Raw genomic sequence first — 17,500 nt, 5'->3', positions numbered from 1 at the left:
TGATTTCCCTGGTTGAGTGAGATTGTGGGGACCTGCACATGCACTTCCCCCCGCCCACGCCCCCCCTTCCACCCCCCACCCCCCATTGGTCAGTAGGCTATTCTGATCCCACGAGGGAGCAACAAAACCTCAAAAATGATCGCAAACACACACACTGCACCTACTCTGGAGCGCACACACACACTCAGACACACAAGACACACCCAAACTCTCTCTCACACACACATTTCTCTAAGAGCTAACTTCAATACAAAACAATAAAAAATAAAACTACCAGCACGTACTTATTTGTGATGTCAAACGGGTGCACATCATAAGATCCCATAATAAGCAATTATATTATGAATAAAAAACGCGTTCATGCCTATTTGAAGAAATTATGCACGGCTGCAAGGTTAAACTCTAACCACCAGAGGGAGACAAAACCCTGTATAAAGGTCACCTTTAAGAGCACCCCCCAACCTCCACCCACTCATATTAATCCCCCCTGTAGCTGGCTTCAATCTTTACACGCTTAATCTACTCGCGTGCCTTTTTTCAGGCAACGTTGCCTCGGCCACGCTGGCTAAACCGGTGACACCAGGACGCCCTGCGCGCTCGGTGAACCTGCAAACGGGACCGTGTTCGGAGACGCGCTTCGGGAAGCCTCTTTCCGCGCTAAGATACTGATGGCGTTCGCTGGTGTTGTGTTTTCCGTCTCGTTTACACCGCGCTCTATTTTTAGACGGTAAATCCAGCCCTCGTCTCCTTTCACCTTCACTTACGAAATCTGCCATCATCAGCATCAGGGAAATTGGATGAAACTGAAACTGACGGACGGAATGCGTTGTCGACACGTTAATATTAACTGTACCCCGCAAACACCATGCCAAGCGCGCGAGTGGCATTCGCCGTTATAATAAAAGCAAGCAGCACGCCTCCGCCCCATCATAGAAAAACAGACAATTACGCGCGCGCATACACGCGCACAGGCGACAGTTCTCCTTGCATTGTCCAACACAGCCTGATTTGCCAGGAAACCGCCGAGATAGACGGCTATATTTGAATACACTCACATACACGACTTAAATTTCAATACACTCACATACACGACTTAAACCCCGACATTACGTTGGTCTACTATAGATCCCAGTCATACATAATTCTACTGTATAGGGTAAACACAGTATTAGAGGGCATTTTGTGGGCATCTGTGAATGCAGACTGCGACCTCGGCTAAGTGGATAAATCCGGTGATCTCGAGGGACACGGCGCTAGTTCGACTGGAGTGAATAGCCCACTGCTGGCGAGCAATAAAATATTAAAGTAACGAGTTGTCCAAGGATGCATTAATCAAAGGCAGTTACACTCGACTGGAAGATGGCGTGCAACGATATAGGCACAAAGATGGTTGTAGATTTATGAAGTGCTATTTATGAAGCGCAACAAGACACAAACAGGTGGATGGACGCGGGCTAGGCCTACATTAAAACATGTCTTCAATCAATATCTATTTTTGTTTAGATACAGAGATTTTCCCGACCATTCTGTTGCTCGATTAATGTTTTCGGTTTTGTTCATTATTCAACAAGAGCAAGAAGCGATGAACGATTGATCGTGTAGGCCAGGCGTCCTGGGGAAAGGACCGTGCAGGTCAAACATGATTGCGCCAGGGATAAATCTCATACGATTTTCAGCAAAGTCGCAAGCCTTTGATGATTTCGTTTGAGGCCGTGCATGTCTATGTATCAAACAGTCCTTGGCAAGAAATTATAACAATTATTAATTTCTGATTTTTAAACATTTTCCTCTCTTAGGTTGACCATTCATGGCGTACACCATGTGGACGTGCTTCAGTTAGCTTAAAAATAAAATTAAATTCCCATAAAAGATAAAGACAGGTTTCCAAAGGGTTAATGACAACACCCCCATACCGTTCAACCAGGGCCACGTGGGAAAGGCGTCCATTCGAAAAGCGTGAATCATCAAAAATAATATAGTAATAAAATGATGCATTATATCATACTTATATACAAGAATGTTATATCAAGGGGTATAAAATGTACACAGAGCAATAGGCACTCTTTTGTCTCAAACAATCACATTTACATATATATTTCTTTTTTGTGGGGTTGGGGGGTGGGTCCTGGGGGGCTCGTATCGACCCCACTATCAGCACGTGAAAAATAAGCAACAGTCAGAAATGAGCGTCGTTGGAATTCGTATTTATGAAAAGAGACGACGAGAAAAAAAAAACACAGACGCACAAATTAATGGTCCAATAAGAAAAACAGGTATAACCTGTTTGAAAATTAAGACCACTATGTGTTCATCGCGGTAATATGTGAGCGCTTGTGTTCAGCTAACGTTATCTGTGGACAGAGTGGGGAAGAGAGACCGTCACGGCCATCTTCTCTCGGCGAGGAACACCTGGCGCCCTGTGTAAACCATCGCTGTCGCGTGCGCGGCTACACGGAATCACGAAGAGCAGACGCACAGTCGCGATTACCCACCACAGTAGAAGTGTGTAATGTGTAAAAGCTGTCCTGGAATATCAACCCCGAAAGAAATTATCAAAAACACCCCCACACCCTCATGTTTTAACCCAATATCATTTAGATAACCATTCCCATTAGCAGAAGAGCTATAATGTTCGTTAGACTAAACGTTTAAGTGTTAACAGAAGCAACACCCACAACGTAAAACGATTAATGCAAATAACTAGGCGTTAGTAAATATATATTAAACATATAGAATTACATTATAATCATTTTCTATTAACGGCAATACAGTTGCTTATTGACGCTAGATCGCCACTAATGCAAATTCCCACGCACTGAATTGCGTTCGCAACGTGCATTGAACAGCCTATACATATGCGCACTTTGATTTACAAAATTTTAAATATGTAGCCTAACCAGATAAATAAAGGACCTATTCCCATCAAACCAGTCTAAACCGGTAAAACGCGTTTTCGCCCATGTCTGATACATAGGCGACACAACTCTCCGTTATACGTGGAAAAATGCGTAATATAATATTAAATACTGAATATTAAATAAATGATGAGTAAATATGTAGAAAATATCAAATAAAATACAGTGTCTGTGGGGGTAAGCACATGTAAACATGTCGGGATAAGAGATCTGTTGAACTGGGGAAAAGGCTATTTATAGCCTTTAGAATAAGCTACCCCAGACCAGTAAGGTATTTACACAAACATATAAATCACATCCTTTTGACAAATATAATAAACTGATCAATAAAAAGACAAATCTTTTATTTATACAAACCACCTAAACCTGCACAAACCAGATTGAACGGAGCGTCTAATTCGTGCAGAGGCAATTGCTCATTTATTTATTTATTTAGGCTACTCTCATCAGCCTTCTGGGCTCGCGAGCAACAGATAAAACGGTCCTTCTCTGAACCCTGAGCATGACAAGTGCATATTATAGAATATCGTGCAAACACGGACACAATAAATAATAAACAGGTGTAACAGTTGTACTCACATCTCGTATTGAGGGTTATTAGCGCGTGCTAGTCCACTCGGAAGGGAGCGTTAAATGGCTGAACCGTGGTTTGCCTGAACCGTGTCTCGCTCCCTTTCTCCTTCTCAGACCGAATCTATCCCCTGTTGGTTCTGAGGAAAGGGAGTGATTATGTTTACAGTCAAGATGCGTTTTCCCCCCTCTGTTTTGGTTATCGCCGTTCGGTGTATTTGGTTTCTGCCGCACCTCGCCCGTGGCTATTTATTCTGGCAGGACCGCTACTGCTGGTGTCCTCCGAGTCGCTATGTACATATAAAAAAATAGTCGGCTGCATTAAGGGAACAAAGATGGCTTGTTGACGTCATTCGTCATCCGGGAAGCTTCTCGGTTGGAAGGGGTGGTCATAAGGATGGCGAGAGGAAGGCGGCTATTGCGTCGCTGAAATGGCACACAGCATCTTACAGACATAAGGGAAGAGGGGCAAGGGGGATGTGTCGGTTCTAGATGTTGTGGAGGAAAAAATTCGAGTCCGGGGGTCGTATTGCACGCCGCTAAACGTTTTGGTTTAATGTGTGGAGAGATAGGATTCTCCAACCTCCAACAAAATGGCGGTCCTCGAAGGGGGTGGGGTGATAACCCTGCTGTACACCGAACAGACTATAGGATATGGACAAGTCGGTTTAGTGAAGCATGTGCGGTGTTCAGCGGTTGTGAGTCGGTATATGTACGCAGTCGTTAGTCGCCGTGGAAAACCAAACACTATGGTTCACTTTCACAGTCCCCAATACCCACATTTAAAATAAAAACGTGTAGGGTAGTCTACCGTAGCCTATAACATGTATGACATACGCCGGTGGAACTTACAATTTGCACAGTGTTTTTCTACAAATACCCTTTTTTTTGGGTTAACGTTACTTATTATGGATTCAAATGTTTAATCGTAACGTAAATTGAAAAGTTTTGGCAGCGGTGGGATTCGAACCCACGCCCCCGAAGAGACTGGAGCCTTAATCCAGCGCCTTAGACCGCTCGGCCACGCTACCTTGTCGCCATACTCTTTATTGGTTGGAATAAATAATTTTAGATAAAAAAATAAATAAAAATAACTAATGTGACCGACGTTAGGCGACGATAAAAATATGAACCAGCCATGTGTAAATAAACATTGCAAACGGTTGCCAAATGTACCTATAACGCTGGTTCCATAATTTAAAAAAGCAAAGATACACTTATCTACGTTATCAAAAAAACGCATTCACTTGCACGTTAGGCTACTATTATGAACAGCTGGCTTAATGTGACTGGCCCGTTCTGAGCCTACTTGTTAAAATAGTTTAATTCTAGAATACTCCTTATGAGAGCGGTCACACACGCAACACAGGGGCGCTGTAATTTTCACGTTTGTTCCCACAGTCGTTTCATCAATATACTGTATTACAATCATGCACCGGAACCTCTGCCCATATTTGGTCAAGCACGCAATCGTACGCGACCAATCCACTGAGAGAGAAGTACACGAGACTCGCAAGCAGGGAGACCCCCAGGGCAATTTCAGGCCTGTGCGGCTGAGAAAGACAATAAATAAAATTTAGCCAAATAAATAATACATGTTGACTATAACCAATGATGCGGGCGGTAATTCGGTCTACGTTTAAAATAACCGTGAGTAGAATGCAAACCGGCTGAATTCTGAGCCAAGCTCTCGGACCTGATAATACGGTTAATCACCCATACAAGAGGACGTAGTAGTCGTCTTCAGCCAAATTTACGTGGAGTGTTCGAGGAACATCTCGACGGGAACTGTTAAACAGTTTGAAATGGACACCGGCCGTTGCACGTGTGAATTGATACAAGCTACAAGACTGCAATTGATACCCCTTTTCAACAACTAAAACGTGAATTTTAGGCAGGAATTTGGGTGTTAGTGTGAAGATAATGCCACTCTCCTCAATGGTGACTCGCGGAGTCGAGCATCCATCTCACGGTGAACAGCATCGGGTGAACCTAATCTGTTTGGGGGAAGGGGGGCAGGCGCCCGGCCGAAGCAATGAACGTTATTTATAGGTCTCGACTGAATGAGATTTGCCACGAGGCATTCCGCCATTCAGCGCCATTATTCCCTCAGAGCTCCAGGAACCGATCGTTTTGCAACGTGAAAATGTACAACGCATGCTTGGAGGCGGAGGGCACGAGACGGAGGGATCCACACCGCCAGGCAACGAGACTTGACCGAGCTTGTAATGCCAGTTTACAAAAAAACGATTAGCATGGTACTTTTTTTAAATTTTATTATAATATAAGTATATACAAACAGATGTGACAAAAAGAAAAAAGTAACATTATTTACAAAGTTTAAGATGCCACCCACAGATACTACCTTCCAATTAAAAATATACTAATTTCAGTAAATAAAAAAAGAAAAGAAATAAAATTTGATGTTTCCACTACTAGAAGCCCAGCTTCAGAGGCCAGTCATTAGGGAGAATGGCTCCCCTGCAGCTGCAGTGCCCGGAGGGGTTGCCAGTTCACTCCCATACAGTGAGCCCGGGGCATTTCCACTCCGGGGTGAGGCTCAGGCCTTCTGCGGGGTGTAGACGGGCGGGAGGACCCTGCGAGAGTTGTTGCGCACCCAGGGGTGCTGCACGACGTCCTGCAGGCGGAGGCGCAGGGAGGGGCTGTGCCTCAGCAGCCGGGAGATCAGGTCCCGCGCCCCTTCCGACACCACCTTGGGGAACTGCAGGTCCACCTGCGCCGGAGAGAGGGGGGCACACTTTCAGCTTCCACAGACCGCACCCGAGGGGGTGGGGGGGTCACTGGGGCGCACACACTTTCAGCTTCAGCAGACCACAGCCCAGAGCGGCTCAGTCAGTAAAGGCTCTATAAAGTGGCTCAGTCAGTAAAGACTCACCACAAGCGCAGGATGGGCCCTGTAGAGTGGCTCAGTCAGTAAAGGCCCTCACCATGAGTGCAGGCCGGGCCCTACAGAGCAGCTGATTGGTCCACCTTGGTGACTCACCTTGGTGATGCGTTTGTAGGTGTCGCGGTGGCTCTCCGTCTCGAAGGGGGGGTTCCCCACCAGACACTCGTAGCAGAGCACACCGATGCACCACAGGTCCACCTTCTCATCGTGGGTGCGCCCCTCCACCATCTCAGGCGGCAGGTAGTCCAGCGTCCCGCACATTGTGCGCCGCCTAGGGGGGTCACGGACAGCGAGTCAACACACCACCTTTTTCATAACGCGCCCGCGAAACACGCAAGTAGCGAGTCAGTCCATTTAAGAGGTTAAAGGTGAGCATTTAATTTACACCTTCATGCAACTTAGACAACAAATCAACATGAGCTTATAATAAATGTCCTACACACCGTGTGTGTGTGTAAGCGTTTGTGTGAGAGCGTCTGTGTGCCTTACCTGAGGGACGGCGCGTGGACAGACCAGCCGAAGTCTGCGATCTTGAGCTCCCCCCTGAAGCCCAGCAGCAGGTTCTCCGGTTTGATGTCGCGATGGATCACCTTCCTCTCATGGCAGTACAGCAGCGCATCCGACAGCTCCTCCATGTACTGCAGCAGGACAGAGACTAGCCTGTTAGCATTCGCTCCTCCATGTACAGCAGGACAGAGACTAGCCTGTTAGCATTCGCTCCTCCATGTACTGCAGCAGGACAGAGACTAGCCTGTTAGCATTCGCTCCTCCATGTACAGCAGGACAGAGACTAGCCTGTTAGCATTCGCTCCTCCATGTACTGCAGCAGGACAGAGACTAGCCTGTTAGCATTCGCTCCTCCATGTACTGCAGCAGGACAGAGACTAGCCTGTTAGCATTCGCTCCTCCATGTACAGCAGGACAGAGACTAACCCGTTAGCATTCGCTCCTCCATATACTATAGCAGGACAGAAACTAGTCCATTAGCATTCGCTCCTTGATATACTGCAGAAGGATAGAGACAAGCCCCTTAGCATTCGCTCCTCCATATACCGCAGAACAGAGACTAGCCTGTTAGCATTCGCTCCTCCATATACTGCAGCAGGACAAACACTAGACCGTTAGCATTAGCTCCTCAGTGTACTGCAGCAGGAAAGAGACTAGCCTGTTAGCATTGGCTCCTCCATGTACTGCAGCAGGACAGAGACTAGCCTGTTAGCATCAGCTCCTCCATGCACGGCAGGACAGTGGATAGCCCATTAGCTTTAGCGCTCATGTACTGCAGGCCAGAGTTAGCATTAGCAAGAGAGCTTCTATATACTTGCAGCAGGACAGAGACCAGCGCCACTCGTAAGCATTAGCCCACCTGTCATAATCACCCCCTCAGCCCAATGCAGCCATTCCCAGTCAGTTCACTGGTAAGCAGTGCTGTAGCTCACATCAGCAGCAGCTCCACATCCAAACCTCATCTCAGACTACAGGAGCGCCACACGCACCAAATGCATGGACAGGAAACAAGTCTCCAGCCAGACAGGAAATGGGAACATGGGTGTAGATACAGCACAGCTGGCATTCAAGGCAGGAGGGAAATCCATGAGGAGCAGGGAAGTGTCCATGTGGACAGGAAGCCGACACAGGTAGAGGTGACCTCATCAGACCTGGGTTTTGTACTTCCAATGACCATCGGTATGCACATATTGTACGTCGCTTTGGATAAAAGCGTCTGCCAAATTAAATGTAATGTAATGGGATAGGGAGGAGGGTAGAGGGTGTATTTAATGGGACAGGGAAGAGGGTGGAGGGTGTATGTAATGGGACAGGGAGGAGGGTGGAGGGTGTATGTAATGGGACAGGGAAGAGGGTGGAGGGTGTATGTAATGGGACAGGGAGGAGGGTGGAGGGTGTATGTAATGGGACAGGGAAGAGGGTGGAGGGTGTATGTAATGGGACAGGGAGGAGGGTGGAGGATGTATGTAATGGGACAGGGAGGAGGGTGGAGGGTGTATGTAATGGGACAGGGAAGAGGGTGGAGGGTGTATGTAATGGGACAGGGAGGAGGGTGTATGTAATGGGACAGGGAGGAGGGTGGAGGGTGTATGTAATGGGACAGGGAGGAGGGTGGAGGGTGTATGTAATGGGACAGGGAAGAGGGTGGAGGGTGTATGTAATGGGACAGGGAAGAGGGTGGAGGGTGTATGTAATGGGACAGGGAGGAGGGTGTATGTAATGGGACAGGGAGGAGGGTGGAGGGTGTATGTAATGGGACAGGGAGGAGGGTGGAGGGTGTATGTGTATGAGGAATGCGTTGTGCGCACAGCCCCGTTGCCGCTACTGCTTACCGTTGCCGTGCGCTGGTCGTCGAAGCGACCACAACGCTGCAGCTCCTTGTACATCTCGCCGCGCGGGGCGTATTCCAGGATGAGGTACACTCGCGAGCGGTCATGGAAGTAGTTATAAAAGCGCAGGATGTTGGGGTGTCTGTTTGGGTGGGGGGGAGAACAGAGAACCCATGAGTTCCCCTAAACAATCATCCAGAATCTAGGCACTGTAGCATTAAGACTGGCAGTCACTAAGGGGCCTAGCCCAAACCATGAAAAACAGGCCCAGACCGAGGGGTGTCCAGATGCTTTTGGCCATATACTGTATAAACCATGCGTTTTAAAAGGGTGACTGCTCCAGAATGGTACAGGGAAGTGGTGCGAAATATCGCAGGTAACTGGTACAGAGCAGGTGTTTGGGAAGGCCATTTGAAAAGGCGATTGGTCTAGAACAGTACAGGGTGTAGCAGAACACTGACTTGAGGTGGGACTGGATCTCGATCTCCCTGCGCAGCTGGTGCTCCACCCCCTCCTTCTCCATCTGGGACTTGAAGAGCACCTTCAGAGCCACCAGGAAGTTGAGCTTCTTCTCCCGGGCCAGGTACACGTTCCCGAACTTGCCCTTCCCCAGGGGGCGGCCGATGTCGAAGTTACGGATGGAAAACTGCCTGCAGACGGATTCGTTTCGGGCTTTAGCGTTGCCGTCAACACACTCAACCCAGTGTTCCCAATCAAAGTGAACGCACATTTCAGTGAATTTTCAACACATTACAAATAAATGCAGCCTTTAAAGGATTGACTTTTTGTGCAATAGCAAGGGGGCTTTAGTGATGTAAACACACAGTTTTGAAAAAACCTGTAGTACATATACACTACAGCACTGCCTTGATGGACAAACCAGTGAGCTGTCCAATCTTACCATTATGAGCACTGATGTTATAAAACATAAGTCAGATACAGCCATCAACATGGCAATTAAGATGGATGTATGTCACTAACTGCAATGGAGGGTTTTTTGGAGGGGGGGGGGGTTCTGTCTTCTAAAGGACAGTAGAATATTGTGAACACTAGCTGTGACCTCCAGGATGAACACATTTCCATGCACTTGCAGGTACGTGGGAGACCTGACTAAGGCTTCACACAAGCGAGTTACTCACGGTGCTGATTCAGATGCGCTAGGCTGCACCGCCACCCTTCCTGGTGCTGTAGAAAAACAGAGCCAAATTCAGCACCGAACCTCAGAGCCCAACACGGCAATTCAAACCCTTATGGCAGTTGCTCAGCAAGACAAAAACGAACGACCAGACAATCATTAATGAGTAATTACTAAATTCTGTCACGGGCATTCGTAGAAAGCTCAAGCTGTAAATAGTTACTAAATGGGTTCGTTTTTGTGACGGGTTATGCAGGAAGAGGGATATGGACGGGGACGGACCTGGGATGTTGAATCGGTTTCCGGTCTCCGATCCCGGGTTTTTTAGAACCCTCTGTGGACCCGTCTGCGCAGCAGGTGTGGTGAGCTGCCATGGAACAGAAGGAACATCAGAACATAACAGAAAAAACACGCAACTCTACAGAAATATTCAGTTCCAGGTTTCGTTACTCTTTCATTCATTCACTCACTCACTCATTCACTCACTCACTCGTTCATTTTACCATACCTGTCTCTGGGGCCCCTTGGGGTCGTAGTTCTCTTTGTTCTGCGTGGAATAAACGCAATAAATGCATAAACGTAAAAAACAAAAACAAACAAACAAAAAACTATACTTTATGCAACTAAACTCGCACCATCTTGTGGACCAACAGAAAAGACGCTTTATAAAATGGCAGAAATAAGATGCTAGCCGTTTAGCATGATGTGTCAAATAATACTCACACTTTAATCAGCCAACATTAGCTGGCAAGGGATTTGTTTTATAATTGTAGCTAGCTAACTTAAGAGGCTGACATAAACGCAGCTAACTTTAGGCAATTGAAGAAAGTTTCAGAAACAGGTATGCAGCCAACTAGCTAACGTCAGTTTGTCATCAGAAATGTTAACGTTAGCAACGAGCAATTCGCTAGTTATGTTAGCTAAGGTTAGTAAACATTAGCTAGCTAGTTAGCCAACTCCCTGTTCGCTAGTTAACGGTGAGCAAACCAAACAGATCGTTAGCATACAATATTTTAGGCGTTTAATGACACATATAACAAGCTAGTTGGCCATTTTAGCTAGATAGGCAACGTTAGGGGAGAACACGACGTTACGTACAGGCGGTCTGCACAAACAAAGAACATGAATTAGCAAGAGATTTTGAAAACCCTGAAAAATACAAACACTAACAAGTTAGCCAAATACTGGACTTTGTTTTCCTTCTCATTCTTGCAAACATGCCTCCCAGCCAAGATAATTTGTAGCACTACTAAATGAATGCAGCAACTCGTTAGCTGTATAGCAACAGCATTGGCTAGCGACCATTACAACCGGCCATATCCTCAAACGGACTAGCGAAGAATTTGCACTTAATTCAGCTACTTTAAACATAAACGAGTAACCAGAATAAAGCACAATAAGAACCGACGACTACACTGACAGTACGATTAGTTCGTTTCAAAAACTGTGTTACCTGCATATTGACACGTATTCCGTGCTGAAAAGATCCTTTAAAAACCCCCCGTCGCACAACGTCGTACAGCGCCAACTTTTTCAAACCCCGCGGTCCGCTGCAGCTATTGGTCTTCCTTTCAACCACGTGACTGTACGGCGCATTTGCTGCTTCAATGGAATCAGCGCCATTCTGTTTAACAGCAAGGCTACATCAAAGTGCATCAAAGTTGTTTTCACTGCAACCACAGTTGTAATCCCAGAATTTAAACACTGTTATTTTTTCTTAATTAGATGCTTTTTAGCGAGATTATTTACCCTCTTCAGCCACATTGCGCCAGATATAACGTAGCTTTAGATAGTAAATAATTCATCTAAACATGAAAAGCACCAAATTAAGAAAAATTAACAGTTTGTTAAAATTCTGGGATTACAATTGTGATTGGAATGAAAACCAACATACACAGGGGGGCCTGAGTTTGAGAACCACTGCTTTAATATCACCCTGAACTACAGTGACTACAGCGACAAACAAAGCAGCACGTAACCTTTTTTTCTCTGCAATATGTACAGTATAGCCATACAATATGTGTGCACACTATGTACATAGAGGTAAAAAATAACAAACATTGTATTTTTATGGATAGTATGCCATTGGGAAAGTAAAGCAGATAAATCAGGAAAACACATTACAATGACTGAGTAACACTACATAGATGTGGTCAACCACACTAAATGGATGACAGAAGGTCATATTGTAACAGGAAAGTTGCTTATCTTGCACAAAGCTTTGTTAAATATATCCCATGATTGATATATTATAAATTTTAAAACACATCATCACTACAATAAACACAAAACAATAAAAGGACTCATGCTTGACTATGGCATCAGTTGTATACAGTAGGTGTGCATAGGTTTAACTTGCAAATGAAACTGCAACAAAGGGAGGAAATTAAAAAAGTTTATTTTTCTTCCATTTGTACATGAGGATGAAATCAGACTTAAGCTCTTACACCACCTGTGTGCGGGAGGAGAGTCGTTTACAAACGTCAGAACATTTCTTACATTAGCTGAACTTTTCCATAGGAACAGATTATTCTAATTGGCAGAGATGTGAAAACTCAATCTTCCTTCGACAGGCCTGACCTTCCACAGGTGCGGCACAGTACCAACAGAAAAACTGCAGAATAACAAGACTTAGTAATGGGGAAAAGAATTAAAAAGGGAAGTTCAGGGATTTGGTCTGTGATAGCGGTCAAACAGGAAGCTGGGAATGCGACGGGAAGCCTGGTCCCGTCGGGCCTGGAGGGGTGCGGCCTCGTGCCCCCGTCCAGCGGTGAGAGGTTTAATCTTGGTGATGTACGCATGGTCACTGTCCGTCTACCTCCGCAGTGTAAATCAGCCTGGCACTCCAACAGCCCGGGGTGGACTTGGGAATGAAAGGGGTTATGGTGGCGTGGGGGGGCTCTGTAGGGGTGAGGGGGTTGGGGGGGGGGGGGCTTTGGGGTCTGATCCTGGTTCTGGAGGCTCTGTAGGTTCTGAACTTGAGGCCCGTGAGCTCCTCATACCGGCTTCCTCTTCAGCCCAAATACCGCGATGAAGAGGAAGACTTCCACCAACGCTGGGAGTGCACTGAGAGAGAGAGAGAGGGAGGGAGAGAGGGGGAAGAGAGAAAGGTTGCAAGAAGAGATGGTGCTGTTTTTTGGTTGTTTTCATAAACATCAGGAAAATGTATTTAATACATTTGTCATTTCACTTGACACAATGTTACGCTCACAGCATTACATGTGCTGTGTTTGATAAATATTACCCAAAAATACACTGACTTCACTACTTTTTATTTTGTTTGAATCTCTTCAACTCTCATTCATTAACCTCATTATTTCACAACATGTAATGAAAATGAGCAAACAAACTTCAGAATATATGCACAATATATAACTCCCTGAGTCAGGGTATGCTAGCCTGCATAGCAAATCTGCACAGTGCTGATTATTAAGGCGATTAACTATTTCACCATTAATCAAGGAAAATAAAGTGAAAAAGTTCAGAGAAACTATTGGCTTAAAGGTAAAATATCACCACTTATTTTTTCAACTCAATTCTCACCACTGTGGATAATCCACAAAATTTGTTTTTGTAAATACCATTCTTATTATGATCAATATTATTATTATTATTATTATTATTATTATGATTGTTATTATTTTACCTGCAGAAGGCAAAAATGAACCAGTAAGTCCAGCACTCCCACTTCTGGAAGACGAAGAAGGACAGACAGACGGACGCGCTGCAGTGAGCAGCCAGAGCTGCCAGGGGACGAGGGTCAGGGAAAAGCACGGGCGCAATGCATTCTGGGTAGCAGGGCCGGTGGCCTGCACGTCATACAGCGTAATTACTGTCTTCTGACCAGTAAATACCCTTCACCCCACATCCAACCGGCAATTAAGGCTCCAAATTTATTTTTTTCCGAAAGCCCCAATGAACCCGACTAGGCGGTTAAAAAAAAAACCTCGGAAGTGTCTGAGGAGTACAGGGTGTCCCAACCCAGCCGAAGCCCACCGTTCTGGGTAAATATATCGTAATTTAATGCTGTTTTCATCACGCACACCATTTTCCTCTGATGTGCACATTTACGCTCGTTGCCTAAAAACCACACCAGCTCACAGGCCATCTCGCAAGACAGGCAGACGTAGTCGCCATCTTGAGTTTTCCAAAGATTGACGTGAACGCTTGCGAGTCGTAACCATGGAAATCTTTCCCATCGCTACCGTCCGTCCCATATGACGGGAACGCAGCGTGGGCACAGACGCTAGGCCCGTTGGCACGCTGGCACACTGACCTGCAGAAGCCCAGGATCCACCAGTACACGTGGCAAGGCCACTGCTCAAAGAGGAAGAAGAGCAGAGACACAGAGGCACTGGCGTGGGCCGCCGTGGCTGTGGGGGGGGGGGGGTCAGGGAGCCATAACACACACTGAAGGGTTAAACTGACTGTGTGTGAGTGTTAAAGCGAGTGAGTACTGGTGTGTTAAAGAGAGTGGACACTGGTGTTTGTGTGTGTGTGTGTGTGTGTGTTTAAAGCAAGAGAGTACTGGTGTGTGTGTGTGTCTTTAAAGAGAGGGTGTACTGGTGTGTGTGTGTGTTAAAGCGGGAGAGTACTGGTGTGTGTGTGTGTGTGTTTAAAGCGAGAGAGTACTGGTGTGTGTGTGTGTGTGTTTAAAGTGAGAGTGCACTGGTGTGTGTGTGTATGTGTGTACATGTGCTGGTGTGTGTGATAAAGCGAGTGAGCGCAGGGATGCACAGAGAGGGGCATTGTGGGAAGGATACACAGCAGGCTCTGGCTGGAGTTGAACATGGAAACTCCTGAGAAGAAGCCGGACAGCTCCACTGCAAACAGGCCCAGTGTCACGGACAGAGCCACCACCAGCCTGGAACACACAGCATGTACACCATGATTGCACAGCAGGGTGTGTGTGTGTGAGTGAGTGTGTGTCTGTGTGAGTGTGTGTCTGAGAGTGTGTGTAATGTAATGTGTGTGTGTGTGTGTGTGTGTGTGTGTGTGTGTGTGTGTGTGTGTGTAATGTAGTGTGTGTGTGTGTGTGTGTGTGTGAGTGTGTGTAATGTAATGTGTGTGTGTGTGAGTGTGTGTCTGAGAGTGTGTGTAATGTAATGTGTGTGTGTGTGTGTGTGTGTGTGTGAGTGAGTGTGAGGGAACGGTCTCTTACTCTGTGTCCTTGCTGTTAAACTCCTCCTGTGTGAAATCCAGAGGGAGGCAGGCCAGGACGTTACTCTCCTGAGAGCAAGAGAAACGCAGTTTATGAGCAAACATGTTGTGACTTAGTGCTCCTGCCTACACCGACCCTTTTGGATGTTTAACATGCGCTGAAGAGCACTAGCCGGTGGTGGACGGACTGCAAGACAGCCTCTGGCGTAAAATAAACTTGTTTAAGGTCCTACCCGCGACCAGAAGATGGTGATGACGATGACCAGATGGGCCGTTAAAGTGAGAAAGCGTGCCGGTATCAAACTGTGCACGGCGGCCATAGCACCGCCGTCTAGTCCAGGAGTGGGAGAGCGGCTGCGCTTTGGACACAAAGACGGAAAAAAACAACTGTGAAGTGAATTTATAGTGTAATCGTAATTTACAAACAATACGAGCTACAGTTTTACAATAAGCAGCCAAAATGCAGATCGCTATTTTGTTGAAAACAGGAAACCAGTGTGCCAAAAAGTTTACCCACGAATGACATCAATCAAATCTGTCAAAATTTGTAATCCACAAATATGTCTAGCCTGCATAATTGTTACATTGTTACAGTCTGACTGGTATAGTAAAACGTGCAGTGTGTAGTGAATTAATCATATGGAGAGGTTAAAAGTGGTTAAATCGTGGCTAAAAACACTAACCTTTTCACAAATATAGCTAATGTTTTTCTGTGATAGACACTGCTCCTTTGCCGACTGTAAAATAGCTAAAGCTAGCTAACATGCGAGTTGGCATGCGACGATTGGTAGCAAGAATTAGCTAGATAATACCAGAGGATGAGACTGTGTAGAAATAACATGGTAAACGAATAAAAAACGAAGATGTTTAACATTGATATTACCGTGACTAGCTAAGGCATTCCGTATCTACAAGCCAAAACCGAAACGGCGTTTGACGAGTGTAGTAAATAATAAACAAAAGCGTGCTAACGTTACCAGCGGGGAGTCAGACTCGTTGCTACAGCAACTGAATGTTCTATCGCGAGACTTCACATTGGAAAGTTTATAAAGTTCACGATTTAATTTGTTAACGCTTTATACTGGTGGTCGGGCAACAGACGTAAATACATATAGACAAAGTAGATCCAATGTTGATTAGGATTTCTTTGTTATTTAAAGTTGACTTGAACATACACGTGTTTTGAAAACGCACCAATCGGGACGCAGCTGGACCGGGATTATGATAATAAGATTGGCGCTGAGTTTAGGGAATTATTTCTAGAATCTTTACGTGATGTATTGATGTGCTTTTACATTTACAAACACACCACGTATTCGTGCAGCACATAGCCAACGCTGCAAAGACGTTTTTGACACTGACGTTTCATAGGTAAACCAACCATGGATGTACTCATAACCATTTGGAATACGCCAATGCCGCGCCAAAATAGAGGCATCGTCAGTGAGGTACATCCTTACCTGTTACTTCAGAAATGGAGTTGCAGAACATGATGAATGGATTTTATGACATGGTGATTATTGTGTCTAGAGCATAAAGGACTGCAACACCCTTATGCTCCCATTCTGATTATCACTGACGATATTCTGTATGTTGAAAAGGAGAACAAATCAGATGCTAAGCAGCGCATATTCGCAGTAGTTAGTTTTGAATCTCGTTTAGTTCTTGTTCGCTGTAAACACGCGTTAAATGAAGTACGATTTTACATAACGGCGCAACTGATGTGAGTATGTTATAATATATTCATTATGTGATTTCTCGTTAATGTGTTTCGACGCCGTCGGCGTCCATAGACGAGGTGGCCGAGTGGTTAAGGCGATGGACTGCTAATCCATTGTGCTCTGCACGCGTGGGTTCGAATCCCATCCTCGTCGGCTTGACTGCGTATTTTGCTGTCTAGTAAAGTTTCCAGATAAGTTTCCTCGCACGCAAAATATCAAGGTTAGTTGATTCACTAATGCACGCGTGAGAACAAAACGGAAGTTGATTTTCTGGAGATTGCCTAGATTGCAGCCTCTGAGTCTGGAAAGAACACAGCCTGTCATAATACACAACATTTCAATCTACCTATTAGTGCGGGTTGAAAAACATAGAATAATGGCAAGTGAGCCGTGTGGCGCCGTGGCTTAGTTGGTTAAAGCGCCTGTCTAGTAAACAGGAGATCCTGGGTTCGAATCCCAGCGGTGCCTTTTGGTGACCCTCAAAGCCTTTTAGACGCACCTTCAGCTAAATCGTTGGCCGAACTCCAGTAGCAGGCTCCTAGCCCTAATACATCTCTTCAGCAGGCGAGAGAAAGCCTGTAAGTACGTCAGTAGATAAACTTTATCATAGCATGATTACAGATGCAAAGCAGAAGGAGGATAACAATAGCAAAACGGACCGTGAAGAAAAGTATTGCTGTATACTTACATCACATTCACAATCGTGAATTAGGAGTGACGAGAAAGGCTGGAATGTACATAAAATCGTCCAATGG

The 17,500-nt window shown here is 45.7% G+C and overlaps 3 protein-coding genes and 5 non-coding genes across 14 annotated transcripts in view; 3 read left to right on the top strand and 5 right to left on the bottom strand.

Moving 5' to 3' along the window:
- vamp2 (vesicle-associated membrane protein 2) overlaps positions 1-3,964 on the bottom strand; it is an 8,890-nt gene extending 4,926 nt beyond the window's left edge. The window contains exon 1 of the mRNA XM_035433878.1: positions 3,495-3,964. Coding sequence (XP_035289769.1) covers positions 3,495-3,496 — 2 coding nt within the window. The 5' untranslated portion in view covers positions 3,497-3,964. The remainder of the gene's footprint in view (positions 1-3,494) is intronic.
- Positions 3,965-4,434: 470 nt separating this feature from the next.
- Positions 4,435-4,516, bottom strand: trnal-aag. The gene has a single exon. It is a non-coding gene; the product is annotated as a tRNA-Leu (tRNA).
- A 1,228-nt stretch (positions 4,517-5,744) lies between these two features.
- On the bottom strand, positions 5,745-11,401 carry aurkb (aurora kinase B). Its single transcript, XM_035432394.1, has 9 exons — positions 11,318-11,401; positions 10,373-10,411; positions 10,147-10,231; positions 9,869-9,914; positions 9,191-9,379; positions 8,733-8,871; positions 6,883-7,031; positions 6,490-6,664; positions 5,745-6,219 (listed from the first exon to the last, which is right to left on the bottom strand). The coding sequence occupies exons 1-9, from the start codon at positions 11,321-11,323 to the stop codon at positions 6,046-6,048; spliced, it is 1,002 nt and encodes a 333-aa protein (XP_035288285.1). The 5' UTR covers positions 11,324-11,401; the 3' UTR covers positions 5,745-6,045.
- Positions 11,402-12,242: 841 nt separating this feature from the next.
- On the bottom strand, positions 12,243-16,153 carry LOC118235209 (transmembrane protein 107-like). 7 transcript variants are annotated; one of them, XM_035432354.1, is made up of 6 exons: positions 16,002-16,153; positions 15,258-15,383; positions 15,026-15,093; positions 14,628-14,728; positions 13,511-13,607; positions 12,243-12,930 (listed from the first exon to the last, which is right to left on the bottom strand). In XM_035432354.1, the coding sequence occupies exons 2-6, from the start codon at positions 15,342-15,344 to the stop codon at positions 12,861-12,863; spliced, it is 423 nt and encodes a 140-aa protein (XP_035288245.1). In that variant the 5' UTR covers positions 15,345-15,383; positions 16,002-16,153; the 3' UTR covers positions 12,243-12,860. The 7 variants fall into 7 exon arrangements, with proteins under 7 accessions (XP_035288245.1, XP_035288243.1, XP_035288241.1 ...); XM_035432352.1 differs by having other exon boundaries at positions 15,258-15,378; XM_035432350.1 differs by having other exon boundaries at positions 15,708-16,152.
- A 308-nt stretch (positions 16,154-16,461) lies between these two features.
- On the top strand, positions 16,462-16,594 carry LOC118236796. Its single transcript, XR_004767080.1, has one exon. It is a non-coding gene; the product is annotated as a U8 small nucleolar RNA (small nucleolar RNA).
- A 222-nt stretch (positions 16,595-16,816) lies between these two features.
- trnas-gcu lies at positions 16,817-16,898 on the top strand. The gene has a single exon. It is a non-coding gene; the product is annotated as a tRNA-Ser (tRNA).
- A 241-nt stretch (positions 16,899-17,139) lies between these two features.
- Positions 17,140-17,213, top strand: trnat-agu. Its single transcript has one exon. It is a non-coding gene; the product is annotated as a tRNA-Thr (tRNA).
- A 284-nt stretch (positions 17,214-17,497) lies between these two features.
- The window catches only part of trnal-uag, an 82-nt gene continuing 79 nt past the window's right edge, over positions 17,498-17,500 (bottom strand). Inside the window, exon 1 of the tRNA in view lies at positions 17,498-17,500. This exon is cut by the window's right edge and continues 79 nt beyond it. This is a non-coding gene — a tRNA (tRNA-Leu).

This window comes from Anguilla anguilla, chromosome 9 (assembly GCF_013347855.1).
Source record: "Anguilla anguilla isolate fAngAng1 chromosome 9, fAngAng1.pri, whole genome shotgun sequence".
Lineage (NCBI taxonomy): Eukaryota > Metazoa > Chordata > Actinopteri > Anguilliformes > Anguillidae > Anguilla > Anguilla anguilla.
Note: the sequence above shows the minus strand (reverse complement) of the source record. Positions and strands in the feature narration are given on the sequence as shown.

Bases quoted from the DNA above. Each gene is read 5' to 3' on its own strand.
- aurkb (XM_035432394.1), bottom strand. The intron at 6,665-6,882 runs GTAAGGCACACA...TGACCCCCCTAG, and splicing joins GTCCACGCGCCGTCCCTCAG to GCGGCGCACAATGTGCGGGA. The intron at 6,220-6,489 runs GTGAGTCACCAA...TCTCCGGCGCAG, and splicing joins CCTACAAACGCATCACCAAG to GTGGACCTGCAGTTCCCCAA.
- LOC118235209 (XM_035432354.1), bottom strand. From the start codon at position 15,344: ATGGCCGCCGTGCACAGTTTGATACCGGCACGCTTTCTCACTTTAACG. The intron at 15,094-15,257 runs GTAGGACCTTAA...TCTTGCTCTCAG, and splicing joins TCACCATCTTCTGGTCGCGG to GAGAGTAACGTCCTGGCCTG. The intron at 13,608-14,627 runs GTATCCTTCCCA...GTCCCCTGGCAG, and splicing joins CTCCAGCCAGAGCCTGCTGT to CTCTGGCTGCTCACTGCAGC.